Consider the following 12805-nt stretch of genomic DNA (forward strand, 5'->3'; position numbering starts at 1 on the left):
ATTACCGGGATGAGAGGAGAAGACGTATCTAAATGAATTTGAGTGGATAGGAAGTTCCTCAGCGTTTATTCCTACCCCGGAGCGGTGTCCTTGAGTAGATGAGTGAAAAGGTTTCCACATAGCTCTTAAGAGCCTCTCTAAAAGCCGTCCTTTTGAATTGAAGCTCGTAACTCCGACTCGTAGCGAAGGGTCGGGATATGCGTCACGAAGGCGAAGGTTTCGTAGGTACAATATCCCGAGATTGCATGTCCGCAACCCCGCGGAACAGAATGGCGGGTCGGAATGGATCGCGTTCCGTGGGGAACGGAATTCTTGGAAGGAGCCCGAAGTAGACTCCATTTGTGTGTATGCAGCGGTCACTACAAACAGTAATGACGATTCCGTGATAGCTGCTTATCGAGCGGCTTCGGCAGCGGGGCCTCGTGTGAGGAGCTGCATTTCCGAGCCTCGGCTCTGAGGAGCTGTTGTTCCTTCCGCGTCGGCGACACGCTTCAGAACGGATTCACTCTCGGAACTGGGGCGCATTCACTTCCACTCTCGGAGCTGTCTATTGTTCCAGGAGTCGGCTCTCTGTTCGCAGTCGACCACCAAAACGCCTTCCGCAATCTTTCGAAGTCAACACTTGTACAGAGCAGCCGCCTTGTGGTGTTAATGGTGGAGGAAATAGAAATGCGGCTCTTCCCCTCGAGACCGCCGGCTGCAGCCGCAGAATGCTTTTTCCTCGATGTTTCTCCCCGTTGCTGCTCCAGCTAGCATCGTCGACGAGAACTTGCGAGGTGCTCCTCCGCGAAAGCCCTCTTGCTCGCTGGGCGACTTGCGAGCTCGTAGGTCTGCCTTTCCGCAGACGGGATTCTCGTAGGATCCGCGCACCAATTCAAACGCTGGATCGCTTCCGCTTCCGAGAATGGATGGGGAAAAGGAGGGAATTCAGCTGCCACGCTTGGAATCGACGTCAGACTGGGTTTTGACTGTCGTAAGGGATTTCTACGGCGGCTGGAACACGAGTTGAAGTCTGAAGGCGATGGTGGATATCGAGCACAGCTGTTCCGATGGCGCACCATGGTACTATCTGTGAGGAATAAGAACGATTCTTTGGAGAATTTGACTTTTCCAGCTGGGGAGTGGAGAGGTACGATTCGCAGTCCTAGGGCGCGTCGGTTCGAGCCCTCGTCGCGACGTTGCCTTTGTCTCGGCCGTAATCGATGGATGCTGCTCAACCACAAGCAGTCGCACCTATAGTCGATGGTTCGAACTCGAACTCATTGATCCTGCCCTCGGGAAGAAACGCGCTAGTCTATCCGATCTCGGACGCCTGAGATAGGCCTAGCAGGCTCGAGAGTTTCCATAGGGGGCTCTGATGCATCGAACGAGCAGAACGAAGTTTTCCTCGTCAGGACAGCCTCCCTCCGGTTTCCACGATCTGCATCCTTTCGCCATCATGGAACTAAGCTAACTGCGGTAGTTTGGAAAAGTTGAACTTCATTCCGGGGCTTCAAAGCTTGTCGGATTCGGCGCAAGCGATGAGATGATGAGAGAACCAGACGTGGAATCAGGCTTCATCCGTGGAATGTTGATCGAGGCGCGGTTTTGTGCGAGGGCCCGTCCGCGAAACTTCCCACGAATGAAGCGGAAGACCGGATGAGCCCGATGTTGATTCCATGCTCGATGGCTGACAAAGTCTCTGCGTGTCCTGTTCACGTCAGAAAGGGTGTTTCTCTATTATGCGGATGATTGATCCATCGCAGGCTCCTCCGCACGATGCCACCCCTTGAGCCGCTCTCCTTCGCTGCTACCCCGACTATGATTCTGCGGGATCGCGTTGATCTTGCATCCGTCATTATCGTCGGCACTCACTTCTTGCAAACTCACGTCGCATACTGAGCCGATCAATCTGTTGCTTGCTTTGTCACCCCTCGTCATCAGCTGTTTCCAGAGCTTCTAGGGAACTCGACCGGGGATTCCAGTCCAGGATCACCAGAGTCTCGGGAATCATTCTGAGAGTCTGGGGTCCGACGGGTATGCGCTTGTTGCATAGTGTTGAGGGCAGCTACCCAGGCACCTCTCGAGGGACATCGTCGCTCTTCCTCGGAGAATATTCTTCAGCAAGGACGGGCTGACCTTCAGGAGTCACGCGAAAAATGCGAGATATATACGAAGAGTCTCTGGAGGAATGCTCTCGATCCGCGTTGACTTTGTGAATCCACGATCTAATCAAGACAGCCAATTGATCCGTGGAATTAACCTGACCCAAAAGCCATTGGTTGGCGCCGTAAAAACGGCTCACAAGGTCGAGAGGAGAAGAGAACAGGTGGCTTGGGAGGAGGGACGAGGTTGAGAGATGGAAGGGGTCCGCGTGACAACGAAATCAAGGATGCGGGACACAGGGAATGGGAGAGAGCGAAGGCAGCCGAGTCACAACACCGACGATCAGGTGAAGCGGGCGTGAGACGAGGTCCGTCGGAATTCTCCGAGGAATGGGAGCCGCTGCACGGGAATAGGGTGCGACCTGTGCACAAGGGTCAGGGTTAAGTCGGATATGCTCAAGCTGCTGACTCGTTCGGCGCTGATTGGTGGCCGACAAGTCGCCTCGGTTGTCTGACCGCGTGCGCAAAAACGTCTACCCACCCAGGTTCAATGGTACGTTGGCGTACGGGGGACCGTGGGTATGTTCGTTTCGTAACAACAACCGCCAGATGGCGCTAATTCCCTGTGACAAGACCCTTCCCTCCTCATTCAGTGCGGTACGTCCTTTCCCGGCGTTTGCTATTGCCCATCCGGCTTGCCAGCTCGCTCGCCCGCTCGCCGTCCTCTCTCGGTCTGTGTGCCTGCCGGCTTGACTGCCTATCCGCCTGCCCGCTCGGTGGCTCGACCGCCCGCCCGTTTGCCTGCTTGCTTGCCTGCCCGCGAGCCTGCCTGGCTGACTGCCTGGCTGCCCGCTTGCCTGGCCGTCTGCCGGCCCGCTGGCTGGGTTGCCACTGTCTCTCCGAGCGCTCGGCTCAGGACACACACGTTCCCTTTCCTTTCACTTACCGCCGACGTTATCTTGCAGGACTCGGCCACCAGTCGTCAGCCAGCCGGCCGACCGCCCGCTCGTCCGCTCGTACGACCAACCGACCGAGAATCCGACCGTCGACCAACAACATCCTCCGAACCGCTGGTCGACCGAACGAGAAACAAACCAGCTGGGGATTCGGAGTGCCGAACAGCCTGTGCGTAGCCGGTGCAAGTTGCGGCTCCTGCGAGCCGAGAGAAAAATTGTCGCTGTGCCCGAGAAACTTCGCTCATGACTCCATCGGTCAACGTCGAGCGGTTCTACATGCCCGCAATTATCCGGGAGTGGACTTGATCGGACCGGAGAAGCCAACCGCTCAGTAGGCGAGACGAGCAGCCAGCTGCGAAGTCGACAGGACCCGACCGAAATGGCCAAATGTCCTGCGATGCCATCGAGGCAGTCGAAAACGCGGCCATTGAGCGTTCGTATTAAAACCGTGTACGTCGAACACGTGCTGCCGCACGACCTAGTGTTGCGCCCGGCTTGTCGTCTGGCGCTCTTGGGTTGAGAGTTGCATTATTGAAATTGGAGTGCCGGTGGGCGGAAAAACAGCGGCACCCTCGTCAACAGCGGCGTCAAGTGGATCTACTAGATCAACGGCGTTGACGTGATTAGCAATAAAGGGACCGAGAACCTCGGAGCGAGCGAGCGAGGCGGGCGCAAGCTTCGGACAGTTATCGTTTACGTTTTACGATTACTCGGAATCTCGACCGATCGACCGAGGAGTCCGATCGTTTCCGAAACTGTCCTCATCAGAATCACCGGAGCTCAAGGTTCGAACTCGCTGCACGAATCGCCGGAGTTCGTCGGATTCGTTAAGGAAATTTCATCCACATTCGTCCCGCTCGGAGGAACCTTGCTCTCGAGTGTTCCCCGACTCGAGATTTTCTCCTGCTGGTCACAAAGCGGCAGAAATTTACTCCGGCTGTGCGAAACCAGAAGACGTGGAGAGTGCCCTCCAACAAGTGCCCGGTCGGTGAGGATAGCCCTGGGCTTCCTCGTCCACTGGTCGACGGCTTAAGTGGAGGAATACTGCTGGGAATTTCGACATCGAGTGTAACATTTGAAGCTCATGACAGCAGCAATAACAACAAAAACAGGAAACTTGTCAGCAGCGACAGGTTCGCCTTGAGGCAGAGTTCGAAGACAAAAACGACAACAAAAAGTTCTCGAGCAACAGGCAGTCGACTCGCCGCGGCAACTTTGACGTAAGCCATTCTCCAACAATTGGAGCTCAACTCGGGAGTTACCCACAAAGTAGTCATTCTGGAAACAGGCTTGGTAGTTATGTGAGTTGTGTGATGTATAACAAGTGCGCGTAAGTGCAACCAGACCAAGAAGTCAGCCCTTCGAGCGAGAACAGGAGCTATTTTGAAAAGCTCCAGCGGATAAGTGTTTCTTATGTTCCGGCTATGTGACTGACAAGTGTACAAAAAGTGACCACGAAGTGTTATCGCTGTGTAGCTACATCAGCAGACGAGTTTTATCTGCAAACCAAGCGCGAACGCTGCTCCAGAAGGATTAAGGACAACAACAGAAACGTCAGCGGTCGCGATCGGCTGGTATACGACAAGTTCTCTCACACCAGAGCTTCCCGAGAGGAGCTCTTCCGCAATCGGTGGAACTCCGCGAGAGGAGCCGACCTGTCCGAGAGTCACTCGGACGTAATCGAGCACCGAATATTTCCACGTAGAATTCCGTGCAGAAACCATATCAAAAGAATTGGGGGACTTTCCACGATATCGTGACAAATCACTGTAAAGGCCCGGAGCCACAAGCGCCCCGCTCACGATCACTTCGAACACCGAACCCCTGGAGAGAACTCCGCAAACGGGTCCGGTCTGAGAAATAATTTTTCTCACGGGAACCAGCACCGGCGGCGGCGGCAACAATTGGAAAAGAATTCGAGAACGGACGAAGGCTTCACAGTTTTGAGTCATGTCGTTCCCCACCCGGAATTCCGTGGACTGTCGAGGAAGTGCTTGTCGCCAACTGAGATCATAGTGAGAAGAAGCGTTTCCATCGATTCTACCGATCAGATGTCCGCGCCAGCGAGGGACTCGATGTGGACTGTGCAGTGGTGAAAAACGAAAGTTGCGTGTGTGTAAAATATCCACCGGTCGACGGCCAGTGAGCTCGCCATTCTCGAGGGCTGGATAACGGTTGGGTATCTCCGTATGATGTATCCGTGACGCCCTCGGTGGCGTAAAGGAGTTACGGCAAATCAAGCACAAACTTTGCAACGTCGGCAACGTCACAATGGCAGGGGCAAAAGCTGGAATTCATGTCGTTCAACTCAAGCCGATCCTGGTGTCGAAAGCACTTCAGGATGGTAATAAGTTTGTCAAATGGGACGAGGTGAGTCTGATTCCCTCATTATTTCAGGTTCCTTATCTCGACTAATCCACTCAGGTGGCGACGGTCCGACCAAATCCAGACCGTTCGATGTCCTTTTCCGCCCACGAAGTCATCGTAAAAACTCCACCAATCCGCAGAAGCTTTCCTAAACGAGTTTACGTGTTTTGTCTGCTCGTTTCCGGCTCGATTAATTCTATCACTTACATCGACGTTTCGATCGGTCCACGAGTCGGGTCGAGCGATACAACGCTCCCGACGTGGCTATCGACGGAATAATTTGATACGTTGCTTCTGTACACGTCGTAAATCCATTCCGATTTGTTACGTTCGGCATGAGTTGAACAATCCAAGATCATCAATTTCCCAGAATCAACGTCGCTCGGGCGAGCCGATGTGTTCGTCTGAGCGTACGCTCGAATGGAACTCGAACTCACGCGACCAACTCGAACGCAAACCTTTCGCTCGTAAGTGATTGTGATGTATCATGCGATTCGAATCTCGAATTATTGTCCGCCAAGCGAACGTTTTGCGCTGCCACACGTTCACTCAGGACATCGGTCTCTTTAATCATGATCGAATCTCCATTTGTACGGTCATTATGGGACGAGCATGGACTATCCTTGATCTGCGTCGTAGTGCGCATGAGTCCTCCACCCGGAGCTCGCACTATTTCGACGGTGCGTCGTTCCGATTCTCTCCGTGAATATTCCCTGAAAGTCGACCTTTCCCCTCCCCTCTGCGGCAATCATCCACGGACGTTGATCTGTACGTTCGGCGCTCTGTTCTTGTTGCTCAGATTTCTTGATTGAAAGAGGCATCGACTTTCAAGAAGAAGTACTCGAGCTGTCGCTATCGAGTAGGGGGGGGGGGCGGCTCTCTCGACTCTTGTTCCCCTCGAATAAGGGCGCCGAGGGAGCCCACTCCACGTCAGCCGCAAAAAGCGCATATCGTCATTCAGTTCATGAAAACCCTCGACGCGTTTGTCGGCTGCATCGTACGGAGCCGTCAAGCAACAATACTTCGAAGGAGCGCAGGCCTGAGACCTCTCGCTCCGTGGGACCGGAATCCGCGTCAGGCTCGAATCTTAATAACGTATCGACCGAAATTCTCTCAAGAAATTGTAATCGAGCTCACCGCTCTAAATAACACATGAGCAGCTTCACGTAGCGAGGAATGAGTGTTTGGTGGCGATGCATTCGACGCTTTGGGAACGGCTGTCGATTTGACGCCTCGATTTCGTTCTGAATCAATCGGAATCTATCGGGTAGAAGAGTTTTCTGTGAAGATATGTCCCTTAACGAGGAGCGTAGATTTTTGACATGGAATCTGCCGTCGGCTCTATCGTCTTCATCCTACGTCGAGGTCTGAACACGTCTCCGTGTGATTCCCTTCAAGCCACAGCTGTCAACGTTTGATTGCTTCTTGATGATCAGCTCTATGAATTCAAGTGCTCCGGAGAGAGCTCCAATCACGTGTACCGGAAAAATTCCGCGGGATTAACGCGGAGGTTCCCGTGTATCCGACTGCGCAGGAATTCGGAACGCGTAAAAACAAATCTGCGGAGCACGGAATCGTCCAGCTCGGCGCGGACCTCGACTCTCTGAGGCGGCGGCCGCGCATCGACTCTCACGTTCGCCGGTCCCGTGCAAGGCGAAATCACAGATTAGCGATTAATTACTGCAGCCGAAATTGCGGAGAGAAAAATCCCGCGGAATTTTTCCCAGGGCTGGGCGAGCCAAGACGACGGACGATCGGAGCAAGAGAATCGGTGGGTCGGTTGAGGGGGAGGTAGGGGGAAGACTTTTGCGTGGGGCGATTCGCAAGAGAAATAGCAACGAGCATCGGGTGCTGCGGCCACGGAATAAAGCACACGAGCAAACATTCTAGGATTGGAGTTGGTTTGCCGTTTATTCTGTTGACTCTGCTCGGTCACGTGTGATCGAAATGACGCCTCGAAATGCAGAGCATAACGATGGAAACAACGAGACTTGACGCGGTTAGGGGCTGGGAATCCACCGGAGCTCCGGCCGCAGAAGCTCCTACTTCTAGGGCTCGTTTCTGGGTGAGCGGTGCTCCCTTAGCGGCACTATATCGGGCCGGCCGGCCGGCCAGCCAGAGCTGCTCGCCTTTATGATTCGGAGGGGAGCGAGCAAGCAAGCAAACAAACTTTCCGTGGTCGGAGCCTCGGCACGGAGTTGCTCCTCAGTCGTGTCATTCTAAAATTAGCCCGCCGGCTTAGCCGCCCGCTTGTGGCAGTCGAGTCCAGGACGGACTTCACAACACACCTGTTGCCAAGCTCCCTTGTCACCACGGACATTGGACTGGAAATCGCGTCTTTTCGAGTCAGACTATTCCGAGCTCTTCCCGAGAGGAATGATATTCACTCTGATATGTCGAGAGGGCTTCAAGCATCGAGCAACTCGGGAGGGAATCGGGATGGCCTCACAATGCGTTGCCGTCGTTAGAGGGGAGATTCCGGAGGAGATCTCGTGAGAAACTTCGTCAGCGTTCTCTTGCGCCGAAACTCGCTCGTATCGCCTCGAGCATGAATTTCTCATGGGAAACGACCGATGCTCTGTGTTGTTTCAAATTCGAAGAACTGAGGGAGACAGATCGTAAACTTCGGTTGACCTTCCGGAGAACAGCAGCGAGAGCTTCTTCAGGGCGATGGCGGAGACAACTTTCTAACCGCTCGGGCGAGCGCTCGTCTCATTGCCAGGATTGTGAGCTTGCTCGTCTTCCCGCTCAACTCTTCGCCATTCGGAGGGATTCGGAGTCGGGGAGCTGCATTTTCGAGTAGCTGATGGATCGATATGAATATCTGCGCGGGGGAGAAACCGGATGGAATCGAAGATAAAACATGAGGAAGCCGTATTGGCTCCGTGCGCTGGGAGGGAGCCCGGGAGCAGGTTCTCTTTTGTTCTGAGACGATCCCGATGCCAGAGAACAGTGCTTATATCGATATATCTATAATCGGACAGCCTGAACCAATTCTGCGCGATTTCCTCGCGTGCGGACGGGCGTACCCAGACGGATTCTGCCGACTCATTGATCCGCACCGGGACCCGTGCAAGGAATCGTCACCGCACCCCAATGCGCGAATCTCTCGTATATAAGCTGAGCTCTCGTAGAACCCGTTTATCTCTGTTTCCCGTACCTCCCGTCGATCGATCGCTTACCATCTGCCCCAGTGGATTCTGGAATGTCGCGTATTGGTAGGGAAAAGTGCCGAACCGGATCATAGGGACTTCCCGCCGAAACGGTCGCAATTACATCCAATAGAGAACAAAAAAATCTTCACGTATTGGGGTCCGGCACCTTCGTAACAGCAGTCCGCTGGCCAATAATTCCGAGTCGGAGCGCTCGGTATTCGGTGTCATGTATTGCAGAAGAGCCCGGACCCCGAGAGAGCTGCCTTCGCCCGACGTTATGTGGTAAATTAATAATGCATGTGACCCTGCCACAGATTCTTGCCGCTCCTTAGCTCGGCCACCGAGCGATTCGAGCCTCTATATCCCGCTTGGCCTTGATTTCTCGCAGTCAAAATGTCGTCGACCTTCAAGCGACTCCAGCGTGGTGGCGGTCCGGGATTTAATGCTGATTGTTTTTGGAATTTCGTACGCGAGAAATTCAATCTCGTTTTACGCGCTCCTCGGGCCGGAGCTGGAGGGCTCTCCTTCACGCTTGGTTTCAGTCTGTAGTACCGGACTCCGAGCCAATATCGAAAGATCGGTCTACCTACCGGAAGAACGGACCAGCGAGCAAGGGGCAGTCAGAGGCTTCATCAGCGAGACGGACCGACGAACTTTTGGCCCGTCGTTTTTTCCCGTCCGATCGCTCGCTTCTCCCGTGTTCAAGCCTAGGCTCACTGGGGCTTTGCGACACGGAGAGGATTTCAACATTTTTAATTTGGTACCGGTCGAGATTCTCGTCGACCCAAAGAGCTGGACGATCGAAATCCTACTCGTTGCGTCTACGTATATTCCGCTCAACCAAGTCCGCACTCATTCCACCCAGGGATAGTTCATTTCCCCTCGATTCCCCCTCCCATCGTCTTTCCGATGTGCCAGTATTGCACCAGCTGCCGCCTCAAATCCTCCTCCGGATCGTCCTTCTTTCTCTTTTGTTTTTGTCCATGCTTCCCCACTATATGTATACTCGACTGGATTCGACTCATTTCCCGGTTGTTTCCCACTTCTCTCTTTCGCCTCTACTATCGCGTAGTCTCTGTCGCATCTTTCCCGAGAGCCATCGCATTCTATCGGAGGGAGAACGGCGAATGTGAGCTCCGATCAACCTGGCCTCCAGTGTCCTTGAGAGTGAGGTCTCGCTGCGAAGGAAACTCCTCCTTTCCCTCTGCTTCGTCCCTCGTCCATGCTCCTCTCCCCTCTATCTCGGGAATCTCGTCTCAGTCAGCGTTCCACATTCTCGCCTTGGAGCATATTGTTATTGCCGTCAGCTGATCGCTTGGTAGAGTTCGCAGCTCTATCCTCAATGAGTTCCGTAATTCCTCCATCCAATTCCGAGATGCTTACGTCACCGTTACAGTCACGGATGGCGTCATTGACAATATTGCAGAGAGCTCCACCGAGACACGATGATGCGGAGGTGTCCTTAGGTCCTCCTCGACTCGAATCGGCTTCTCCCTGTTGTCCTCGGTATCCACTGTATCGATGTTGGCTCCGCGACCTCAAGGTCGTTTCAAGGCTTTTCGCGAGGAGGAGACTGTCGATTAAAGTGAACGACTAATGCGCAACGCGTTGACGACGTGACTTAGACTGCCCATCGTATGGGGACAGCCACGCAACGAGTCTACTTGTAGGCTGGCTTAGTTCTGCAGCCTCGCGTTGGAACCCGCTGTCGAGATCCGCTGCCATGGAATGTCGAGTCTCGACCTCTGATGCCACTGTCGAAATGTCCATTTGCTCCACGCCCGTCAGGGCTCGGGCTCAGCCGTTTGAATGGCGCGTGATGAGTGTGACGTCTAACGTCTGCGGAATTTTCGCGGGAATTCTCACTCCCCGCCAGGGCTGCCGACTCTCGTCAGACAGACCTTCGGTTTCGCTCCGAACCGATTCGCTATTCTGTCCGGTTGCATCGATCCGCCGAAACTGACCTTCCCGCCGAGTGGTGTCGAACGGCTTCATGATGAGGCATGATGGAGCTCGTAATTGATCCGCGAGCAGATCGCTCGACGTGTCGACGACTGCGGCGGTCTCTCCTCCAGACGGGTGCATTTACCCGGCCGGCCGAGGAGAGGGAAGCACGACGGTTTGTTCTCATTTTTTGTGAGCGTTTATTCCGTGTCTCCGAAATAGATAGCTCTCAGCCTGAAAACGCTTAACAATCCTCCCCTTGCAAAGCAACACATACATCCACCGAACGGACATGCAATTCTCCGATTCATCCATCTCGGCATGACAACATAATGACCTCTGGGCCGAGAATGCGCTCGGCAGATAGAATTGCGGAGCGAATCGCCCGGAAAACGAGCTCTTGGCGGAGTCGCTCCCGCGTTTGCTGACCTTCGTTTGTTCCCACTGGAACAGAGGTGGAGCTGACGAGCCTCGCCTCGGGGGCGATTCCGATATCGCACCGGTGACGTAACGAAGCATACTCCTACTGTATTCTGGTCACTTCACCTCTCCAGTGGGTTACCGCCGACGACGGGGCGTCGAGCTTCCCGAAATCTTAGGGACTCCATCCGGGGACCGTTTCCGCTCGACACAGAGCCCTGGCCCCTGGCCTATGGTCGAGAATTCCGGACTCTCTCGGAGGGACTCCGCGCTCGAATAACTACCGTAGTACCCCATTCCCAAGTGGGGCATTCAGTCCAAAACTAACGTCATTCCATCGACGACGGTGAGGTATAAAGCAGCCCCGTAAACGGCCGACCTCATTACCTCGGAACACGGAGCGAAAAAAAAACGCTGTTCCCAACAATTTAAGTCGCAGATCACTGGCGCTAGCTCGCTCGCATGTACATACCCAGCGCGTTGATCGCTCCCTCCCAATTCTCCGGTCTCCCCGGGGGCCTTCGAATTAGGAGTGTTGCTTCTGTGCGGGCTCCCGACTGCTCGCGGCAAGAGCATCTTGTTTCCTTTGTTTCGTTGTCTCTCGGCGAGTTCCCTCGATCTCTCTTCTCGGATCGGCGATCAAAAACTCCGACATCGCTGCGCTCAGAAGTTGCCCAGCTCAAGATAGCGATCATCGCTCTCCTATCGGCAAACAGACGCACCATTAGCCGGATACGGAGTGCGAAATAAAGTCGTTGGGAGCGCGATGCGCGGAACGAGCGCCTTCGGGCTGCGGAAATGCGATAGATTGCGCCGAGCCTCAATCATGAGCCAGCACCGAATTCGATTATAATGCAACCAGCACACAAAATAACCAGTCGCGACCAGTCAACAATGAACACCTTTTTGCGTATAATGGCTCGTTTCCGTTCCGACAAGGTAATAATACTTCCTCTCTATCGTTGGGCCCCCGGTAGTTTCATTATAACGCTCGCGGGTCGGAGCGGACACGGCGGCTGCATAACGCCGAACAGCCGACGGAATTGTCGTCGAGAAATCGCGAATTGACGGGGGAACCACGAAATTCCTCGAACGTCCCAATGCGGGAAAGTCACTGAGTCGACGAGAGACTCATCTCCATCTTCGGACAGTCACCTCCTCGGATATCGTTAAGGCTCCGCCGCGAAGGGAGCCCGCAATCAACTCTCGTTCTGCCGATCACAATGATGGCCGTACGGCTTCTGTTGTGTAGACACCTGAAGAAGCGAAAATGAACGATTTCCCCCTCATGTATCGTCGTTGGAGAGATAGCCTCGGATGGCAGCATCGGCTATTGGCAGCTGTTGCTATCAGTGCGAATAATGTGACGTATGTATGAAGTTGGTCGATCAATGACTTCCATTGATTCGAGGGTCAACTAGTTCCTCGCTATTCACTTCTTCTACTCGGTCCGGGAGGTCTGTCGAGAACCAGCCGGTTTTCGAGTAGAGGTCAATACTTCTGATTGGGTCCGTCAGAGTGCCGAAGTATGGATGTCATGAGTGCTCGCATATAATTGCTGGGGACCTCTGTATGAACTCCATCCACGTGAGCTGCATGACAACTTCCCGCATCGGAGCTCCAAGTGCTCAGCTCGGAGCTCACAGTCCGGGTGGATTCCATAGTTTCTTCGGACTCAGAAAAATTTTCAGTGCAGTGTTCGGGGACTTTTGAAGGTTCTGGTGGGTGTGGCGTGAGCTCATGAAGCTTTACGGGCTAACGTTCCGCAGAGAGACTCGAATGATGCTGATGGCGGAGTCGATTCGAGCAGGGCCGCTTCGACCTTCATGAACCCTCCGAATTGCCGAACAATAAAACAATAAAACCTTGAGAGCTTCGG

The 12805-nt window shown here is 54.1% G+C and overlaps 1 protein-coding gene across 1 annotated transcript in view; it reads left to right on the plus strand.

Annotated features, from left to right (window-relative positions):
• Positions 1-5311: 5311 nt before the first annotated feature.
• Plc21C (Phospholipase C at 21C) overlaps positions 5312-12805 on the plus strand; it is a 53550-nt gene continuing 46056 nt past the window's right edge. Inside the window, exon 1 of the mRNA XM_029110780.1 lies at positions 5312-5410. Coding sequence (XP_028966613.1) covers positions 5312-5410 — 99 coding nt within the window. The remainder of the gene's footprint in view (positions 5411-12805) is intronic.

Source organism: Galendromus occidentalis, unplaced genomic scaffold (genome assembly GCF_000255335.2).
Source record: "Galendromus occidentalis unplaced genomic scaffold, Mocc_1.1 scf7180000077089, whole genome shotgun sequence".
Lineage (NCBI taxonomy): Eukaryota > Metazoa > Arthropoda > Arachnida > Mesostigmata > Phytoseiidae > Galendromus > Galendromus occidentalis.